General features: G+C 46.2%; 1 protein-coding gene across 1 annotated transcript; it reads right to left on the bottom strand.

The window, feature by feature from the left end:
* Positions 1–5,699: 5,699 nt before the first annotated feature.
* TAGLN3 (transgelin 3) lies at positions 5,700–20,031 on the bottom strand. Its single transcript, XM_019978885.2, has 5 exons — positions 19,807–20,031; positions 19,315–19,496; positions 17,961–18,135; positions 7,478–7,580; positions 5,700–6,167 (listed from the first exon to the last, which is right to left on the bottom strand). Exons 2-5 carry the CDS (start codon positions 19,492–19,494, stop codon positions 6,026–6,028), a joined length of 600 nt encoding a protein of 199 aa, XP_019834444.1. The 5' UTR covers positions 19,495–19,496; positions 19,807–20,031; the 3' UTR covers positions 5,700–6,025.
* Positions 20,032–20,864: the final 833 nt, after the last annotated feature.

Raw genomic sequence — 20,864 nt, 5'->3', positions numbered from 1 at the left:
TGAATCTACATCATCTAAGAAGCTGGGCTGTTTAAATGGAGAAATTTAGCCTTCAAAATGTTCAGGGGAACTAGGTTTATAAAACAACTTGCAGGAATGATGTGCTCATTTCTGCCAATAACTCAGTAATTTGCATTTTAATCTGTGTGCTTTACAGTTACCATAGCAGTGAAAGATCCTCAGTCAACAGGATTATGTCAATTTCAATGACGGTGAAATCAACAGTTAAGCTAATTTGAGGTCATGGAAATTAAATTTACTGTCAGCAATAGTGCTGCAACCTGTTGTGTAATTAAAGCTTTCTGTAAATGTTAACTAAATGGCAACCTGCCTGGAAACAAAAAACAAGACCTTATGAAAAGTGAGCTTTGTTTTTCCATTAACAGAAGACCCAGTTTTCGTCACAGTTCTTGGTGGAAGGGATTATGTAAAGAGTAGAGAACTCTGGTCTATCTGGAGTCAGACGTTTTCTTAAGTCATCTTCCTGTTCTTTGACATATCAGAGAATCAGAAATGAGACCTGCATTCACCATGCAGCCTGTACAACCTTACTGATGACAGATCTACAGATGTGACTAGCTTTTAGCAAATCTTTTTGTTTCCGTGATCATGTGGAACATTGATCTTGGTTCCTGGGTTGAGGCAGCAGATGTATGAAGCTGAAAGCTGGGTGGGTGTTGTCCTGTCAGGGACCTGCAGCCATCACCATATAAAGTTTTGCACATCCCACATCAAGGTGAGCTCTAACTGCACTGACCAAATTTGGCCTTTTAAAAACTAACTTGAAGGCACACACTTCTATAATTAAAGTAAATAACCAACAAGGTCTCACTGTACAGCACAGGAAACTCTGCTCATTACTCTGTAATAACTTAAATGGAAAAAGAATTTGAAAAAGAATAGTGCAAGGAGATCCAACCAGTCCATTCTGAAGGAGATCAGCCCTGGGATTTCTTTGGAAGGAATGATGCTAAAGCTGAAACTCCAGTACTTTGGCCACCTCATGCAAAGAGTTGACTTATTGGAAAAGACCCTGATGCTGGGAGGGATTGGGAGCAGGAGGAGAAGAGGACGACAGAGGATGAGATGGCTGGATGGCATCACTGACTGGATGGACGTGAGTCTGAGTGAACTCCGGGAGTTGGTGATGGACAGGGAGGCTTGGCATGCTACGATTCATAGGGTCGCAAAGAGTCAGATATGATTGAGCAACTGAACTGAACCGAACCAAATCACTTTGCTATATGCCTGAAACTAACACATTGCTAATCAATTATACTCCAATATAAAATTTTAAAAAAGCAAAATAAAAAGTAACTTGAAAACAAACAAATTTTATGTTTTTCTTTATGATCTCAACCTCTAACCCTGCCTCCTAGAAGTCTAAACCATAATAAGACTCCCAGGCCTGGGTACCACAGGGATTTCTCGAATCACCCTTGCTCAAGTCCACCCAGAAAGGGTCTATCTGTAAATCTAAGCCTCTTTCTCATTGTTTCAACTCTTTTGGGTCCAGACAGTTTGGGACAAGTGGTAAAGAGGTTAATACATTCTCATAATGGCACAAAGTTGAAGTTCCTGAGTCCAGTGACCTCAAGCAAACATTCCCTGACCATCCCAGGTCAGAGAACTCTTCCTTCAGAGGGTCCGAGTGAACACTGCTGTGCTTCAGCCCGTAAACAAGCAACACATGACACAAGGAGCTGTTGGGTACATTGTTTGCTCAGCTAACTGCAAATTCAATTAAGAGCCATATCCATATTTCACTGTATCTCCTAGGGGTTGACTGATTCAGTTCAGTTCAGTTCAGTTCAGTCGCTCAGTCGTGTCCGACTCTTTGCGACCCCATGAATCGCAGCACGCCAGGCCTCCCTGTCCATCACCAACTCCCGGAGTTCACTCAGACTCACGCCCATCGAGTCAGTGATGCCATCCAGCCATCTCATCCTCTGTCGTCCCCTTCTCCTCCTGCCCCCAGTCCCTCCTAGCATCAGAGTCTTTTCCAATGAGTCAGCTCTTTGCATGAGGTGTCCAAAGTACTGGAGTTTCAGCTTCAGCATCATTCCCTCCAAAAAATCCCAGAGCTGATTACAGGATGATTTTCTAAGTCATTTTCTTACATTCAACACATAATGTGTTTTTTGCTGATTATCAGGCAGTTTTTGAATAAATAAATAAATAGAAAAAACAGAATGAGACATTAGGACCTTAGTTAGTAATACCTTAGGAAGAATTAGTGAGAGAGATTTAGCAGAAAGGCCATACAGTTGAAAGAAATGTGTGTTGCTCTGGGACGTGAAATCAGTCCAATTGTCTTTTCTTATCTTTATTGGACTTTGGAATCAGTGTTAAATAACCCTCATGATGTGAGTTGGAATCAATATGTTTGTCTTTTCCCAACAGTTTCCTAAATTTATCAATATCTATTTCTTCCAACTGTCCTTAGCACAGTCTCACCCAGCCCTTCTCCCTGTACTTCTTCACTCAGATCACACATGAAGTACTGATATTCTATAGAATTTTAGTTCGGATTATTATAGTAAGTTTTCTCTCTCTATTTTTTAGTCCTTGATTATTTAAACAAGAATGAAAATTTCTAACTTATCTTTATTTCCTATATCAAGTAGTGTTTTCCTGGTAATATATTTTTCTTAGTGGAATATTCAACCCAATTTTATTTTCAAATATGGTTTTTGTTAATATTTTTGTGTCACTTTGAGATTTTAAAAAAATTAGCTATATAGAAAATTATGTGTTCAATGCTGTTGTTTTTTTTCCCCTTCAGCACCATAAAAATATTACTTTATGTATCTAGGGTACTACTGAGAAGTCTAATGTCCATCTGATTCTTTTTTCTTATATGTGATGAGCTTTTATTCTTTAAAAACTTTGAAGGGTTTCCTATTTATTTTCAGTGGTCATATATTTCACTGAAATATTTCCCACTGAGTGCTCCTATCCTTTATTTTTTGGCATCTTATAAGTCTTTTAAAACTGAGTTCTTAGGTTTTTGTGTGGGGTGTTTTTTTTGTAATTTTAAGAAATTCTCAAAATTATTTCTTCAAAATTTTCCTCCCTTACCTTGATTTTTTTCTTTTTCTTCTGAAATTTCAACTCTATGACTTTTTGCCCAAATCAATATTTCTTTTGTATTTCCATCTGTTGTCCCCATCCTTTTTTACAGGATCTTGTTTTAATATTCTAGTTTATTAATTTGTTATTTTTATCCATTCTACTGTCAATCTTTATTTTATTTATTTTTTGGGCATACCACATGGCTTTCAGGATCTTAGTTTCCAGCCAGGAATCGAACCTGTGCCCCCCTGCAATGGAAGCATAGAGTCTTAACCACAAGACTGCCAGAGAATCCCCTGTTATTTTATTATGTTTCATATCCCCATTTTGTTTTTTCTTCATAATGGATGGAATAGCTTCAAGCTTCCAATATTTGCTCTTACCATTTTTAGTATATTATTAGACTAATTATAAATGATTCTTCTCTCTGGCCCATGAAGTCCTCTTCATCCAGTACTCCAGTGTGTCTTTAGATGACAATACTTACACTTCTCAGTGGTCTTCCAGTTGCTGCCCATGAGCTCACATTTCCCTTAGATTATCTGCTACCTTGACTGCAAATGCAAAACAGAGAAGGGGAAGAAAATCTCAGGCCCAAGCTTGGATTGCTTCTGGTGAGTTGGGAACAGACATCTGCTTGTTGTGGTTGTGTAGTTGCTAAATCTCTTTTGCCATCCCATGGACTGCACCCTGCCAGGCTTCCTAGGCAAGAATACTGGAGAGCATTGCCATTTCCTCCTCCAGGGGATCTTCCCCACCTAGGGACTGAACCCGCATCTCCTGCATCTCTCGCATTGCCAGGCAGATTCTCTGGACTCTCTCATACCTCAGTCTTGGGCACTCGGGGTAAAATTGTCTCCTAGAGCCTCACATTTTTCAACACTGTCATCTCCAGGCTAAAACACCTGATGAGACTGAAGGGGTGGGAGCCTGATGGAGGAGGGGCGTCTTGTTAGGAGGAAAACAAGCCAGAGTGCTGGCAAGTTCACTGTGTTGTCTGCTCCTCCCTCCAGCTGGCCTCTGTCAACCCCGGACTGTGCTGCTTTCCTGCCTCTTAAGAGTCTCTGGTGGAGAAAGGGCAACGTAGAAAACAGAATTAGCATACTCTGAAAACTCTCTCCCACACCTAGCCCCCCACCCCCTATGAAGGTTATGTCCCACGTCCCCCCTTCCCCCATCAATCCCAAATGGGAATCTAACCATCTTCCAATCTCTCACCAGGAATTTCCTCCCAGTTTTATATCATTTGGGGGATTCCATTAACCTCCCTCTCTTGCTTTTATGGCAAATCCGAGGTCAAGTTTGAGAAAAGAATTCAGCTACATGTTAATATAACATCTTTCCAGGAATGGACAACTTACCAGTGGTTGTCAGAGGGTCACTAGGTCTCCTAGAGAGTACCTTAGATCCTTTATGCGACCCACAGGATAATTTCCTTTAGAAAGTGAAAGTCACTCAGTCATGTCTGACTCTTTGCGACCCCATGGACTGTAACCTGTCAGCTCCTCTGTCTATGGAATTCTCTAGGCAAGAATACTGGAGTAAGTTGCCATTTCCTTCTCCAGGGGATCTTCCCAACCCAGGGATCAAACCTATGACTTTTATATCTCCTGCACTGGCAGGCAGATTTGTTACCACTAGCGCCACCTGGGAAGCCCTACATGAAGGAGTAGGGACCAGAATTCAGCCTCCTCCCCATCCCGCTTCTGTTCAGTTCAGTTGCTCAGTCCTGTCCGACTCTTTGTGACCCCATGAATCACTTCAGCTCCATGGGAATCCTGCAGAACTCTCTATGGAAGCCTAGAACTGCAAAAAACACAGTCTGATGAACCATCATCCAGCATCTAGAGTGTGGCACTGTCTAAGTTTCACTTATTTTACCTTTTCTTGTTAGTTAACAATTCATTATATGAGTACAAGACTTCATTTTTTTACTAAATGAATCACAGTGTTTTCCTTTTTCACTGGGAGGAAAGAGTAAGATGAATTGGTGGTTCCCGAGGTTTATTTCCCTTCTTAAGCTTTCATGGATCAGAAAAATATTTAAAACATCTCAGCTAGATCCAGTCTTGGGCAAAGTTCAAGAGTGTTCCATAAACAAATGTTTACAGAGAGCAATGTAGATTGCTTATCACTTCTGGCTGATGAAGAAACTGTATAAATATCTGCATCAGACCCAGAATCTGGCCTGTGGGGAGGAAGATTATTGATAGAGAAGGGAAAACTGTTCTCTTCTTCAATCATCCAGCTGATATAAACACCCTCCATACTTTCTGGGCATCTATACGTGAGTCCGTGAAGAACTGGGGCTTCGGATTGCTCATTTCTGTATCGTCCCCCCAACCCCTTGGCCAGAGTCTGGCATAATAAGCATAAGGTAGGTACTCAAAAAATATGTGGGGGGGCAAAGACCTTGTTCTTGAGCTCTTGGCTTCAGGCTGTCAGAGTGGGCAAAACTATTCCAAAACTTTTTACTGCAACTATCAAGATGACCGGTATAACCTTGTAAGGACTACATGAAAGTTAACTTACATTTCTACAGCTTAATTCCATATTGCTAGCTTCTTGAATGAAATGATCAGCCCTGCCTGCAAAGTCCCTAGAGATAAAGAAGAAACGTTACATTTGAAGACACAAGACTAATTTGTTTATTAGGTGCGTTCTGTAAGTTGAGGAGGGACATTTTTGGCAAATAAATAAATAAATAATCAGACAAACGAAGGCTTCTAGGGCAAAGGAGCTGAGGAAGAGGAAGCGGAGTCTTTGCATAGTTCTAAATGAACAGGAGGTGGCAGCAGTAGGCAACGTGGATTCACAGCAGAAATGCAGCACTTGCAAAAACCAGGGGCAGGAGGCTTTGAGAAGGTCAGAAGGTGACTAACTACTTCTTTATCATAGAGACCACGATGCGGCACTTTCGTCCTCACTACAGGTTGCGGGACGTGGCGTCTTACATGATCTGCCTGGGCATTCCATACCCGGTCATGCCTGCCTGGGAGGCTCCCTTGTTGCTGCCCATCTGTAGGCCTATTACGTTCTGTCCCTGGCGAAGCTGCTCCTCGGAAAATCCTCTCCGATTCTGCTGGGCTTTCCTGGGCAGAGGGAATGAGAAGGAACACTATCATTCCGTTTTTAAACCTTTCCCAAGATATGCAGTTAGACATGTTCTTTTGGGGGCCACCGATTAGAAGGACAGCCTTATTCTGAACCACAGTCCTGCCAGGAACTATGGTTCTACCCTGAGCTACGACCCTGCCCTGGGTTGCAGCACCACCTGGGCCATGACCCTACCACAGACGGGCCCTACTCTGATACACGACCTCTCTACTCTTAAGTGAATTTCCAGAATTTCCACAGCAAAGAACCAGTGCTGCTTCTCTGGAGATTTTACTCTCAGACAGCTTTCCTGTCTCTCCTCTCACCAGTTACCTCAAGCTCTTGTGAAAATTAAAATCAGCTCTTTTTTAGTAAGCATTTCATTCATCCCACTCCACCCTTTTCTGTATGGGGCCAAGGATGAATGTCCCACCTTAGAGCTGAGGGATGTAGTGAGTTAAGGAGGTGAAATTTCTTACCCTAGACAGACGTCTGCGAGCTTTAATGAAGAGCCAGATAGTAAATAATGCTGGTTTTATGGGGTCACTAACAAAATGGGGGCTAAAACCAGGGTTTCACCTGGCAATATCTAGCTTTTCAGACCAGGTTCATTTACATTGCCACAAGCTGGTACCTTTTTAAACTGTCAAGAAGAAGAGGGGATTAGAGGAATGAAGGGTCAATTATCTGTACAACGTGCTCTTTTCATCTCCCACTGAGCTATTGGGTTAACTTTAAGCTCCCTTGCTACCTCTCTCTGCCCCAAACAAACAGCAAAACAAATTTCTTTAGGAAAAGGCCCTTTACCGACACAACGATATAATTTATTATCCACTTCAGGCCACCTCTGAGAATGACAGAGAATGCTATTAATGGATATGCTAGGAGGACAGGACTGTTCCAACAAATAAAAACATATTTTACCTTCATTATGTGGGAAAATAAATAAATATGTGCATTCAGGGCAAGTTGGCTCATAATAAAACCAAATTCAGACATGAAGGTACATGTGAGAAAAGCCATTCAGTTCTGCTCTGCCTCAGGAGAGACATAATGTGGGCAGAGCTGCAGTGTTCAGGTATCTGAAAAGCAGGAAAAGCTCTGGTGGTATATTCACCTGAACTGGCAGCATAGGTCTAGCCTTGTTCCGGGAGATTCAGCTGTGGGGCTGTGTTTGCCTGTTTCTCGCCTGGACTTTGTGTCCAAACAGCCTCCAGGGAGCTCCAAGGCTTCAGATGCTCACTTTTGTTAAAATCATCCTCGGCCCAGGGAAGGGGAGAGCGTGTGACTGGAAAGGTCTTTTTACCTGTGAAACCAAGACGGTTCTCCCCGGTAACAGCCATCATCCTTGGTGACAGCAACGCTGCCCAGAGCCATCAGGGTCCTCTGCACGGCCGCCATGTCCTTTCCTGGAAGCCAATGAAGAGATTAAAGCCAAGTGTGTGTCGGGGCCAAGGAGTCGAGGAGCATGGGGCTGGACCTCTGGGAAGAAGTTCTCATAGGAGGCTGTAGTTGAGCACACTGGAGGGAGAGGGATACAAAATACACCTCAAAGTGGCCCAAAGACAACCATAGCCAAACTCTTCAGAAAGGAACAACAACAAAAAAATCTCCTGACTAATTATTCTTTATGTGGTGCATGCCAGAGATACCCAGGTTCTAATCCATTCCCAGTTGCATGCATAACACATTCCAATAACTGAGCAGCTCAGACAGAGGTGGGTCTCTGCCCTTAGCAGAGGCCCCAGCCTCCGAGGGTTCTACAAGCAGTGGTGAGGGGAGGTGCTGTGGGCAGGCTGGTGTGGGGGTCTGCACAGGAGATTTTCTTCCGGACTGAAAAGAGAAAAGGAAACTGCAAAGATATTGACTGGATGGATGAACTGCACCAAACCCCAGGAGGATTCTTCCTTTTACTTTATCTGGGTTAAAAGGGTCTAAAATCACCCATGTGCATCAAATTGAGTATTCACTTGGTTCTTTGGGCTAGAGGCCTGGCAGATGAAGAAAAGCAAATCAACACAGAGAGCATCCAGTGTGACGTGGTGAGAGGCTCTTCATTTTGTGCTGCTTGAAAGGAGCTAAATGGAGATAATAAATAAATGGCTTGCATGAGAGAGAGTGAGGGAGGGAGAGAGGAGGAGAGACTGAGAGGGAGTGAGGGAGAGGTATGCCCCCTCACTCAGGGGGAAGGGGCACACTGTCACCGAAGGAGCCCTGACCCTTCAGCCACGGAGCGGACAACTGGCCTACAAGGCAGTCTCCTCTTCCATCCTTTCTCCCCTGCCCGCTTCTAGCCAGCTGACATGGCCTGGACAAGGAAAAGGGAAGTTGCTACTGTGTGCTTAGCCCCACAATTAAGAACCAGATCAAAGGCATACGTACGGCACAAGCGTGAAGTGCAGAAGCTAAAGCCCCAGGCTGGGGGAGAGGTGCAGTGTTCAGCCTAGCAGGGGGCTGTGAAAGTTAAGGGCAGACATTAAAGTTCCTCTCCAGACTGAGTGAACCATCTGCAATCTCCCCGGGGCAGGCTGCTGCAGCCTAGTCCCCAGAGAATACAGAATTGCAGGGGAAAGGCAGACAAAAAGTGAGAATGGAGCATAACTATAACAAAATAAACTATTAAGGCCTGTAGAGGAAGTCCAGCTCAGGATGTCCATTTATTCAAAGAGGAGGGAGAGACAGCAGATCCTCATCTCTCTCCCCGCCCCTCCTACACTGCCCACATTAACCACAGGACGATTTCCTGGATTGTGAGGCCCTGTGGGATGGATAATACATACAGGGATGAAACTTTCTCAATGGAGAGCCCCACACCAGACGCAAGGAACAGCTGGGCTGGTGGAGAAAGGAGGATCTGGGCAGCAGATGGAAGGAGGTGGGCCCAAGGGATACTGAGAAGTCAGAGAGAGGAAATGAAGGAGAGGTTATGAGAATGTTCCCTCTCTTCCGCAGATTTAAAGCATTTCTGTGACTGTCACTGTATCATAAGATACATTTTTTTGATAGAACTGTCATGATGATATTCTGAAAGATCACTGTGGGAGGAGATACGGAGAGGGCTTGCTTTCAAGCAGTGAGCCATTAAAGAGAATCTCGAGAAACCGAAGCACATGGAAGCTTAGAAAGGTCTGGGTACGTCACTCATCTCCACTCTCTACAGGAAGCACACCAGAAATCTGTGCCTGGTGGTTGGAAAGAGCACATCTGGCATGTCCAGGATCTGGGAAAATGTGGAGCCTGGCACCTGGCAAGCAGCCACAGATACTTTCCTGGTGCCAGGGGTGGGAAGCAAGCTCTGTTAAACCATAGACCCAGCCCCCATCCCATCACATAGGGCTAACACACACACACTGCATGAGCCCAGAGAGGAGAGGGAGAACTAAGCTGGGGCAAGGGGAAGATATCCAGGAATGTAGACCTATAAATCCCACCCCACCCTCAAGCCAGAAGCATCCAAAAGGAAGAAATTGTGTGATTGGGCAAAAGAAGCTGGGTAAACAGGCATTAGACAGGGAAAAACTGGAAAACCTTTTTTAAAAAAGAAAGGTCCGGAGACAAGAGATTTGTTATAAATGATAGGCTAAACACTTTATTGGTTTCCCTGGTAGCTGAGATGGTAAAGAATACGCCTGCAACGAGAGACCTGGGTTCGATCCCTGGGTCAGGAAGATCCCCTGGAGAAGGGATAGGCTACCCACTCAAGTATTCGTGGGCTTCCCTTGTGACTCAGCTGGTAAAGAATCCCCCTGCAATGCGGGAGACCTGGGTTTGATATCTGGGTCAGAAGATCCCCTGGAGGAGGAAATGGCAACCCACTCCAGTATTCTGGCCTGGAGAATCCCATGGACAGAGGACCCTGGCAGGCTACAGTTCATGGGGTCGCAGAGTTGAACGTAACTGAGCGACTTTCACTTCAAAAACACTTCATTATATGTGATTGTGAGCTCCATTTTGTAGCTGTTGCTGCTAAGTCGTTTCAGTCGTGTCCAACTCTTTGTGACCCTACAGACTGTAGCCCACCAGGCTCTATGACCATGGGATTCTCCAGGCAAGAATACTGTAATGGATTGCCATGCCCTCCTCCTGGGGATCTTCCCAACCCAGGGACTGAACCCATGTCTCTTACATCTCCTGTATTGGCTGGCGGATTCTTTACCACTAGAGCCATCTGTGAAGAGGTGGCTCAGACGGTAAAGAATCTGCCTGCAATGCAGGAGATTGGGGTTCAATCCCTGGGTCAGGAAGATCCCCTGGAGAAGTGCATGGATACACACTCCAGTATTCTTGCCTAGAGAATTCCTAGAGGAGCCTGACGGGCTATAGTCCGTGGAGTCACAAAGAGTCAGACACAACTCAGTGACTAACAGTTTCACCGACCCCCATGGACTTGATATGATTCCTCCCAAAAGGTGGATGGAAAAATTAACTTAGGAAAGTTAATTAACTTGCCAGAGCTACCCAACAAGTAAATCAGGGCCAAGCTCTAACTCAGGTCTGTCTGAAGGCAAAGCCCACAAACAATCTAGGAGGCCACACTGCCATCTCCCACAGGCATAAAATCCCCATAAAATCTGGGGCACAAATTTCAAATGACCTCAAACCTTTGTTTTGTTTGGAATAATTTCTCAACCCTAGTCAGATTAAAGCAAAAGAACGCAATTGAGGCCCAGAGATCCCCACCAGTTTGCAGATCAAGTTAAAATAATTATTGTCAAGATTAAGTAATATAAATGAACAGAAATCTGCCTTCTGCAACCAGTTCATGTCTATTTTATTTTCTAAAAGGCACACTTTGGAAAGAATTCTACTATTTTGGGTGAACCAAATGGGAAGAGAGCCTCTATTCCAGCCTCATTTCTCTTGCCAGTTCAGAAGCTCAGATCAAGTGCTATTGGGTAGAAGCGGGCTGTTTTTGGAGGTTGATTCCTGTCACTGAGAGTCAAACATTGAAATGTTTGAAGGAGCAGTGAGGTTGGGAAAGATCTGTGAAGTGAGCCAGTTATAAAGCCGCAAAAGCTAAACTGCTTGAATCACAACCACACATCCATCTGCCTAGAACCCAGCCTGCTATAGAACATAGTTTCCCAAGCTTCTGGAATTATTTATCAGATGAGGTTGGGGGAACACTTTAAAAATATAAAAATTTCCTGACTTTCTTTAAAAAAAAAAACAACATGAAATTTGAGGTCATTCCCTGGAGGGACTGATCTGGCAGTCCTGGGTGGGGCCTGAGAGTTTGTATTTTTAATAATCTTTCCATATGATTCATGCCATCAGACAAGTTTAAGAAACATGGGTTTCACCTGGTGACTCCTAACTAGACCGATTATCAGAATTGAGGATCTTGAAAATTCACATCCTGGGACAATCTCCTGTGATGATTCTGATGCAGCCAGATGGACATGCAAGCACTGCCTCCAATACTATACTTTTTTAATTTTTAAAAACATCCCAATGTCTGATATGTGGTAGGTACTAAATTAAAGTTGCTAAGCCATAACTGCTTCCTTCAGAGCTACTCTCCACAAAGTCAGAAGTAACATCAATAGTTAAATCCACATTGGGGAGGCTGCTCAGAACCTCAGAAGCTTGGAATTGCTTTGCTTCCTGAAAACTACCCCTAGTTACTTTGACAAGACCGCTTGAAACTGCTGTTCAAGGCTATTTCTCCAAGAAAAAGAGGGTGAAAGAGGAAGAAGGGGGAGGAGGAGAATGGTTCTAAAGTACCAACTAGGTGCTGGACTTTTCTAGATGCCGGGAGTGTATGAATGAGACTGAGTCCAGGTGGCATTGGTGGTTTAGTCGCTAAGTCGTGTCCAACTCTTGTGACCCCACGGACTGTAGCCCTCCAGGCTCCTCTGTCCATGGGATTTTCCCAGGAAAGAATACTGGAGTAGGTTGCCATTTCCTTCTTCAGGGGACCTTCCTGACCCAGGGACTGAACCTGAGTCTCCTGCATTGCAGGGAGATTCTTTCCCGACTGAGCCACCAGGGAGGCTCAGAGTCCAGGTGGTGATCTGAGACCACTGGCCACAGAAGGAAAGTGATACACAAAAGAGAGGGGCCGAGTTTACATAACAGCTCAGGATTTTAATCAGGCTCCTGAACCCTTCCAGCCCCCTATCATAGGGGAAACTAATATTAGACTTGCAATTATAAAAAGAGATGGCGGCAAGGTAGCTTTCCTTGTCAGAATCTCTTAAAGCAACTTACTTGACAGCACTCTGTTCCCTATTTACTGCTTTATCACAGCGCAGTGTCTCCCCGGTATGGTCTTACAATCCAGCGATTAAAGGATCATGTCTGGGGGGATGGGCCAAGGGCTCTATATTATAAGGAACCCCAGTGCCCATAGAGTTTGAAGGCTTTTACCAAAAAGATACCTGAACAAGGATTCTGTTCCCTTAATTTTTAAAATGATTTTCATTCTCTTATGCATGTCTTTGGGTAGAAAAAAATAACAAAAAGTTAAAGAGAAAGAAATAAGCCCAGAGGAGTCATCTGGGCAGGTATAGTCAGGTTGGATACTCTGCTTTCAATACTAAAACTCAGTCTTACATTCAAAGCTCTTGCTTTGGAATTACTTTTATTTTACATTATTCTTGACTCCACCTTGTTGCTCTTAGAATACTGGGTGGTTTTTGTTGTTTTTTTTTTTTTTCAATCTTTCTGGGACTTATAGAGAAAGCAGTCAATGGATGAAAAAAACATTTCTTATTTTCCTGAGTAATAACTTAGGCATAACCCTCAATTCTCCACTCAAGGTAGAAAACTATCGCTGTAAATCAGGGTGAAACGTCAGAGGGTAGGTTGGGCTGCTCTGTGGGCTTTATAAATTTATGCTCCTTGCCTCGCTGAGAAATTCTGTAGGGCAGTGGTTCTCAGAGCGGAGTTCCCAGATGAGCAGAAGCAGTATCACCTGTGAATGGGTAAGAAATGCAAATCCCTAAGCCCCACCCCAGACTTAATATCTCCAAAACTCTGGGGCTGGGGTCCAGTAATCTGGGTTGTCACAAGCCTGACAGGAGGTTCTTTCTGGTGCACACTGCAGTTGAAGGACCACTGCTGAAGGAAGAGCCCGCCACACACCAGAGTGAGCAGTGCCTGGAATAAATGCAGTAACGGCTGCTCTGAGAGAAAAGGAGGCTTCAAGCAGCAGGCATTTCTGTAATGTCTCAAGTCACCACGGGTACTGTACAATGTCCCTGAACAGCTCTCAGACTGGGTGAAAAGTCTCGTCTTTTCTTACTATTGAGGAATGACACATACAGTGACACCTCCCAGAGAACATATATGGCTCCATATTTGGAATATATTCCAGGCACTGCACCCCCAGTATAAACCTCTCCAACACTCAGTCATCAAGGAGGGGAACACGAAGACGGCATAAAACCATGTGTCCCAAACCCTCATCAGTAGGATTATGGGGAAGAGTGATCAGATTTGATTGATTTTTAAGTCTTGTCTACTCTGACATTCTAGAATTCTAGGTGTCTAATGCTCATTTTGCCTGGTTATGCATGGGAACCAAAAAGGGTATTTATTGATGGATTGACAGCAGAGGGAAAAAAACCAACGTTTATTAGGTGTCTCTTAGCCAGGCATCACGCTAGGCATTTTATACATTTAATCCTTGCAAGAATCCTACAAGGGAAGAGCTGATTATAGAAGGGAACTGAGCCTCTGAGAAACTAAGCAGTCTAACCAAGGTCTGGAGCATGACGCTAAAACTCACGCTCTTCCCATAGTACCAAGACCCCTCGGTTTGGAATAGGCAAAGCAATATATATCATGGGAAAAACATGAAGGGTAATGACCATAGAGGTGGAAAAAAGTCAATAAAGAGACCCAAAAGATGGCCCCTCATTTTGGAGAATGGCCAGAGGTGAAGCCACTGGAGATGACAGAGAGAGAAAAGGTCATCCAGGCAACCCTACCGGCCGCTGTGTGAGGCCCTTAATGAAGTCCATTCATTCCAGACAGAACATGCGCCCTTCCAGCCTTGCTCCTGCTGCCCTCACTTTCTGTTAGTCTTTTTAAAGAGACAATGATAATAGTAACTTGAAAATTGCTATCATATTTTATGGTCTACTCTTCCACAGTAGAAGCACTAAGCACTTTTAACGCATTGTCTCATTGACATCTCACATCAACCCTGCGAAATAGACACTATTATTCCCATTTTACAAGTGAGAAAATAGAAGCTTAGAAAAGCTCATTGGTAAGTGGTGGAGCAGAGGTTTGAACCTGGTGGTCTAATTTCTGACTTAGGGGCCTGCACTCTCCTACCCTCCAGGGTGACATTTCTTTGCACGCTTTGTGACCAGCACACTCACTTGCTCTCATGCATTATCTCTTACACACACAGACACCCCTCCTTTTCGGGCTCCTCCCTTTCTCTTCTTCCCCCTTTCCCTCCACAGAAGAGATGCTGAAAACTAACCTCCATTGCTCTCCAGAGTCACAACTGAGATGGCCCCACCCGTCCTTTCCAGGGACCTGGGGTGAATCCCAAACCTGCCAGGCATCCATGAGAAAGACCTCTCCTTCCATGGCTCTAAGCCGCCCTCACTGCTCCTCTATCACTGAAAGGAACAGGTCACCCAGCTTCCTTCAAGGGGAACTCCAGTAACCTCATCTGTATCTCTGTAGTTGGGTTGTTTTTTAGATCATTTAGCCCTGGGTTCCTTCTTAAGGCCTTGAACCTTTTATTCTGGTTGCCCCCAAATCCATTCCAAACATTTCACCTTGTATCTAAAAGGGGTTTCAAGATAGAGGATACCTCTGGGGCGTCTGCCTATCTAAACAACTGAAGCTAAAAGAGAAGGCATTTGGCAAGCTTTGGGCTCCTGCAGCTTTATTCATCTGCGACATAAGAGCAGCACAGAGTCACTGGGCAGCCATGGGCAAGCAGACGCCTTACTTAGGAAGATGCCAAGCAGGGGAGACAAGGCACTGAGAGCTGTCGAGTATAAAGTGCCTGCAGACAAGGAAGAGAAGTACCCAGGCAAGGAGGGCTGGCCCCTTGGAGCCACAGCTACCATGACCACAATGCGTGGAATCAGGAGTGAATGTGAGTAATGTGAAATTTGATGACAGCATTAAAACCACAGGTCAGGTGCAGAAGAGCAAGAAGAATGTGAAACTAAGCTGAGGGGATGGCCGGTCCAATAGCTGAGCACACAAACATGGACACCCTCTCACGCACATAGGCATATCGACATCTGCCAGCCTGCCCAGCGGCATCCCTTAGACTCCAGCTCACTCATCCCCAGACTCGCAGGGGACCAGCGGCTCTGGCAGAAGGATCCAGCCTCATGTTTGTTGGTGCTGTTGTTCCATGGCTTTCATTCCTGGACTCACCCAGGGCCACATCGCTCCCCGATCTCTGCTCAAAGTAACTCACTTTCCTGCCTCTGGCTCCACTGTATGGTAACCAGCCCAAGCTGCAGACAAGGCTCCTGGGGGATGTCAAGTATCCCTTCTAGCACACAGAATGAATCTCCCAACCTCAGTCCTGAGTTGTCCCTCCATGGAGGGGCCCACCAGGCCCTGGAGCCTCTAGACACTCTGAAGTATCTGTTCTATGCCAGCTCTCCTGACCACAGCATCTCAGCCACAGCGCCCTAGCAGTAATCAGTTGCCTTCCTTATTTCCTTTACAGCCCCATCTTTCTTTGCCCTGGGAGCCCACCTGTCCACCTCAGAGTGTCTGCTTTTCCCCTTTTCTCTAGGAGTATCACCCTGCCTTGGAGCCCACCCTTCTCCACCCCATCTCAGGCTCCTGCTGTCACACTGATGCCCCTCAACTTCCCTCTTCCCTGAGAGCTAGCTGATGCCTGGGGTTGGGGCAGGTAGTACAATATACATAAGTAATTGTGGGTGAGCTCTAGTTTCATCATCACCTACTCTACTTATCAGGGAACCCTTGCCCCCGTCCTCCTCCCCCTCACTGCTAGCACCTCCTGTGCCTTAAGTTCACCTGTGTGATCTTTGGAAAAGAGGAAAGACAAGCAAAGCCTCCTCAGCACAGAAAAGCACCCTGGGGCTCCCCACCTCCCCCAGCCCTCCCAGTTTCTTCCTTATCCTATATACTTCCTGTACTCGGTGGGGTGGGGGGACTCACTGGGACCCCTTCCATTCACACAAACCTGCCAGCACATGGGCTCTCACCTTCCGTCCCACATAGCCCTGAATCATACTCCCTCTCCTCCTCATCTCCTCACTCATGGTTATGACTCAACAGCATACTCGTGGTGTAGGGGAAGGAAATAGCATGCTGGCCAAAGCATGGCATGCAGACAAGTGAAGGCCCTACTCTGACATCACAGAGCCTGGGTTTGAGTCCTGGCTCTGCTAATTACTAGCCAGTCATACGACAACACCCCCTCTCCCGGAATTGTTAGGAGAATTGATTGGTATTATGCAGAAAGGCAGTAGTACTGTGCCTAGTGTTGAGGAAAATATTGATAAGCAATAGGTATTATTAGCAAGGAAAAATCAGCATAGTTTTGACCTATAAAGCAGGGACTAACACTGAACGATGACATTCTGTGGGGATTTGGAGGCTAGTGTCCGTGAGGTTCAATGGCCTGGCCCGAAGGTCTGAATATCTGAGCTTCTAAATAATAGCAAAACATGACTGATAAACTGATCGGCCTCCTAGGATTTTTAAGTACTCATCTGTGAAGGAAACAGGAAATGCCAGTTCTCTGCACGACATGGATACAGGGTGTGTGTCGGGGGGTGAGGATTAAGGAGGCAATTGCTTCTTTATAAGGTGTTTAGTAGAATGGTCCTCTGCTAGAAATATGGTTCAACCATCATCTGAATACCCCTTCATATATCATTGTCTCCTGATCCCAGGAAAGTCTGTCCATTCTCATTGTCAGTAGAGCCACTTGGGCCACTGCCCCGAGTATCCTGTTGATTGAACCACCGATGACAGCTGGTGACAATGAGTATGAGAGTGAAGCGTCAACCTGGTAGCCCTGCTCACACAAGTCCCTCCCTCTCCTCACCGCGGCAGGCCTGGTGTGGAAAAACATGCTTGGATGGAAGTGTACATTTGGGCTCCAGGGGACTCTGAGCCCTGTGACCGTGGGTCCCAAATTCTCTGGTGGTATCTCCATCCACATCACTTTCCCTAATGGTGGTGGGTTGATAAATATGTCTAGAAACTTGATTTCCTTTTTATGCCTTGTTAGATTTCTTAATTCACAACTATAAAAGAAAAAAATCATTTGTCACTGTCTCTGAGCAAATACACATCTGCAAGGCATAGTCATCAACCTCCCAAGTAATCATTTAATACAAGGCTGGGGTGTTATTATTTCTCAGATTGAATGACAAAGTTGTGCCAGGCAGCTTTGTCTATAACCCTGGCTGCTGGTGAGTCAGAAGCATACTTGCCGACCCCCATCCCCTCCAGGAGCTATCATTTGTAGAGAAAATTATGTTGTGGGAGGAGTAAAAGAAAGGAGAGGCATCCATGCAACCTTGTTAGCTTCTTCTCCACAGAGGCTTCTGTTTATGCCTTTAGTTTGCGGGGTCCCTGCTGTGTCCCGAGGTGTGTGTTCCTTAGAGGAGGAACACTTGCAATAGAACATCACAAAGTAGGAGGCAAACAGCGCGCCTGGGTGACAGCTGATAATCCTCTCACATTCTCAAATCACATGTGCACACACGCATGGAAGCACACGGAAGAACACTGTGGGCAGGTTTCACAAAGAGAAAAGCAAACGGGTGGGGGAGGGGAGAATGAGCCGAAGGCATGAGAAAGCTGTTTACCTTCCCACAGATCCACGGTCTGAAAAATGTCGGTGGTCCTGACACCATAGATCTCCGCAGCTTTTAGGAACTGGGAGATCTGTTCCATCTGCTTAAAAGCCATCTTGGACTCCGAGATCTTGGGAATGGGCTCTTGTCCTGGTGGGTATAAACTGTTTATCAGCTTGCACAAGACCTGAAGAAGGAAAGGGTGGGGGTGGGGGTACAGAATCAGTGTTTCCCTTTGTATTTACTAGTCCCTAAATGCAAAGTGAAATCCTGGCCCCCACAGGGCACAGACTACAGGTTTGGGCCTGGGCCAATCTGGCACCCCAGAAAGGCATGGGCTCTGAGCTGGGTGGCCAGACTCCCACACTGAATCCCAAAAACCCATCCTCTGGCTGCTCCTGACCGTGATGAGGCCAGTAGCTTGGGAATCCTCTTCCCTCCTAACTCCTCCCTTCCTTTTTCTGGGTGAGGGAAAGACTGTTTAGAGAGGGAATGTGTGCAGTGATGCAGTCACGATTTCAAGCTTTCAATGGAGGGATGAGTTAGTGGCTTCCAGAGAGGTAGAATGATACAGTATTATTTCTTCCATCAAAAGGCAGATCAGAATCAGGCTTCAATAATGCATCGGGTAAGAGCTAATGATATGTAAAGGAACCAAACCGGGTGGCTCCCCCCAGATACCTATAACCAAAGCGCTGGGCATAACCCAACAGAAGCCTGGGACAGCCGTTATGTAACAGTAAATCACAGCCTATGGGAAAAGACCGGCTTGTTGGCATCAGCAGAGCCTGTGGTCCCCATCCACCCAAATACACAGCAGCATCTCCTTAGAAAAGCAGTTATCAAATAAGGATTCCCTTCAGTTTCATGAGAACCCATCCATTCAACAGACAGGCACTGAGCATCCCCAAGGCAGATAGCTCCAGGAAGAATGGGAAGGTGGTGAGTCCTACTCCTCCACCCCTTCCTTTGTTTTACTATATAACCAACCTATTACTCCTGGGGGAAGGAATCCCCTCCCCCCCACCCCTCATCTCCCTTCCAGGAGCTGATGCACCAAGAAGGCTGGAAAGATCTCAAGGAAATACTTATCTCTACTCTCGCTGTAAAGAGCAAAAGGGCTTCCAATCTGCCAGCAACTCAGAAGCAAGCTGTGATGTCTGGGATGGGCGGAGGGTACTAATCTAGCGAGGGAATTCTAGCAGGGAGCCCAGATCGTCCATCCCCGAAGAGATAAAGGCATTCCCATCTCCATCCCCACGAGACAAGAGCTTGGCAGCCAGCCTCACGTAAAAAGAGGAGACCCTGGAGGGCTTCCCTGCCCACCGCTCGCCCCTCATCCACTAGGATCGTTGCCGGTCCTTACCGTTCCGTCCATCAACCATTTCTGAAAATGGGCCCTGCCCGGGGGCGGGTGCTCTATGTCCTCGGCGCACTGAAGGATGATCCAGTCCACCAGCTTGTTCTCCAGGTCCGCGTCGTACTTCTGCTCGATCTTCTCCTGCACCTCTCGGCTTAAGCCGTAGCTCGGGCCCCTGTTAGCCATCTCTGGAAGAGAAGAGAGGACACGCGAGGCATCCACACAATAGAGCACCCGCCCGGCTCTGCACCCTGGGCTGGGATGTGGCTGGGCCGCCTGGCCCGGCAGCAGCAAAGCGGGCAGACAGCCGGGCGTGGTTTAAATCAAGGAGCCAATGAAGTCACTGGGGTTTCACCTACAAACGGGAGAGAAAAGCGCAGCCACGCGCCAGTGACTCTTAGAATAAAGCCCATGTCTGTCCGGGGGTATAGGGGCTGGGGGGTGGGGGGATGGATGCCACCTCTCAATCCCGCCTATCAATAAGACGAAACGACGCACCAGGACTCACAATCAAGCCTGAAGCCCCGGGGCAGCAAGGGGGCTGGGTGGTAGTCGTTTCTTCCTTCCTCCCAGAGGCACTTTTGCAAAGGCAGGAACCCTGAGATGGGAGAGAGCAGGTAATTAACAGGCAGGGAGGAAGGTCCCCTTGACGTTGCGCTGCTGATGCTACAAGCGCCTGGGAGAAGGGTACACTGATTCGATTTTCTCATGGCTGAGGAGGGTCAAACCAGGGCCGTTGCTAAGAGCCTTCCAAAAAGCCAGCCCTCTCGGGTGTCAGTCAAGCCCGCCCGCCTCCCTCCCGCGGAGAGCTGCTTTCTCAGCCGCACGATTCTCTCCGCTGCTCCGGGGGACAGCCGGCGTGGCGCACGAGGCCCGCGCACAGCTGCGCAGGGGCAGGGGCCTGTGGGAGAGTCCGTTCTCTCAGCTGTCCATCTGTCAGGAGTTGCCAAACCACTTTGCCCCTGCCCGGAGGGGAACAGTTGTCTGGTGGGGCGGGAGGGGCGGGGCTGGGAGCTGCAACGCTCAGCTTGTTCTGTTGCCAGGCGGATTTCATCCAGAAACTTCCATCCTGGTGGGAAACCTCTGTGCCTCAGTTTGACTTATTCAAGGAGTATAGCGTTTTAATGCGATTTTTAAGTCTGAAAACACTGAGTACACGTTTTATGAATTAAAGGGAGCTCAAAGTACGAAGAACTCTTGGAGTGAAAGATTTCTATAAAGATGTCATCTGTTTATTTTAATTAAGGACCAGGAAGGCACAGATGACACGCTGTCAGTGGTCACTGCGTATTTGGTGTGAGCAAACCAGACCTTGCGAATAATCTTCAGACCTAAGTTGGCCTGAAATTTTTAGAACTGCTGAAGGTCTTGGTGGTTTGTCTTCCTAGACTATAAGTCACTTGGAGGTAAGAAGTCTTGTTGGGACTTCCTTGGTGGTCCAGTGGTTAAGACTCATATGTTCCACTGCAAGGGGACATGGGTTCAATCCCTGGTTGGAAGACTACTAAGATCCTGTATGCAAGGAGATGTGGCCAAAAAAAAAAAAAAAAAAAATA

The sequence above is a fragment of the Bos indicus genome, chromosome 1, assembly GCF_029378745.1.
Source record: "Bos indicus isolate NIAB-ARS_2022 breed Sahiwal x Tharparkar chromosome 1, NIAB-ARS_B.indTharparkar_mat_pri_1.0, whole genome shotgun sequence".
Classification (NCBI taxonomy): Eukaryota; Metazoa; Chordata; class Mammalia; order Artiodactyla; family Bovidae; genus Bos; species Bos indicus.
This window is presented reverse-complemented; position numbering and strand designations above follow the sequence as displayed.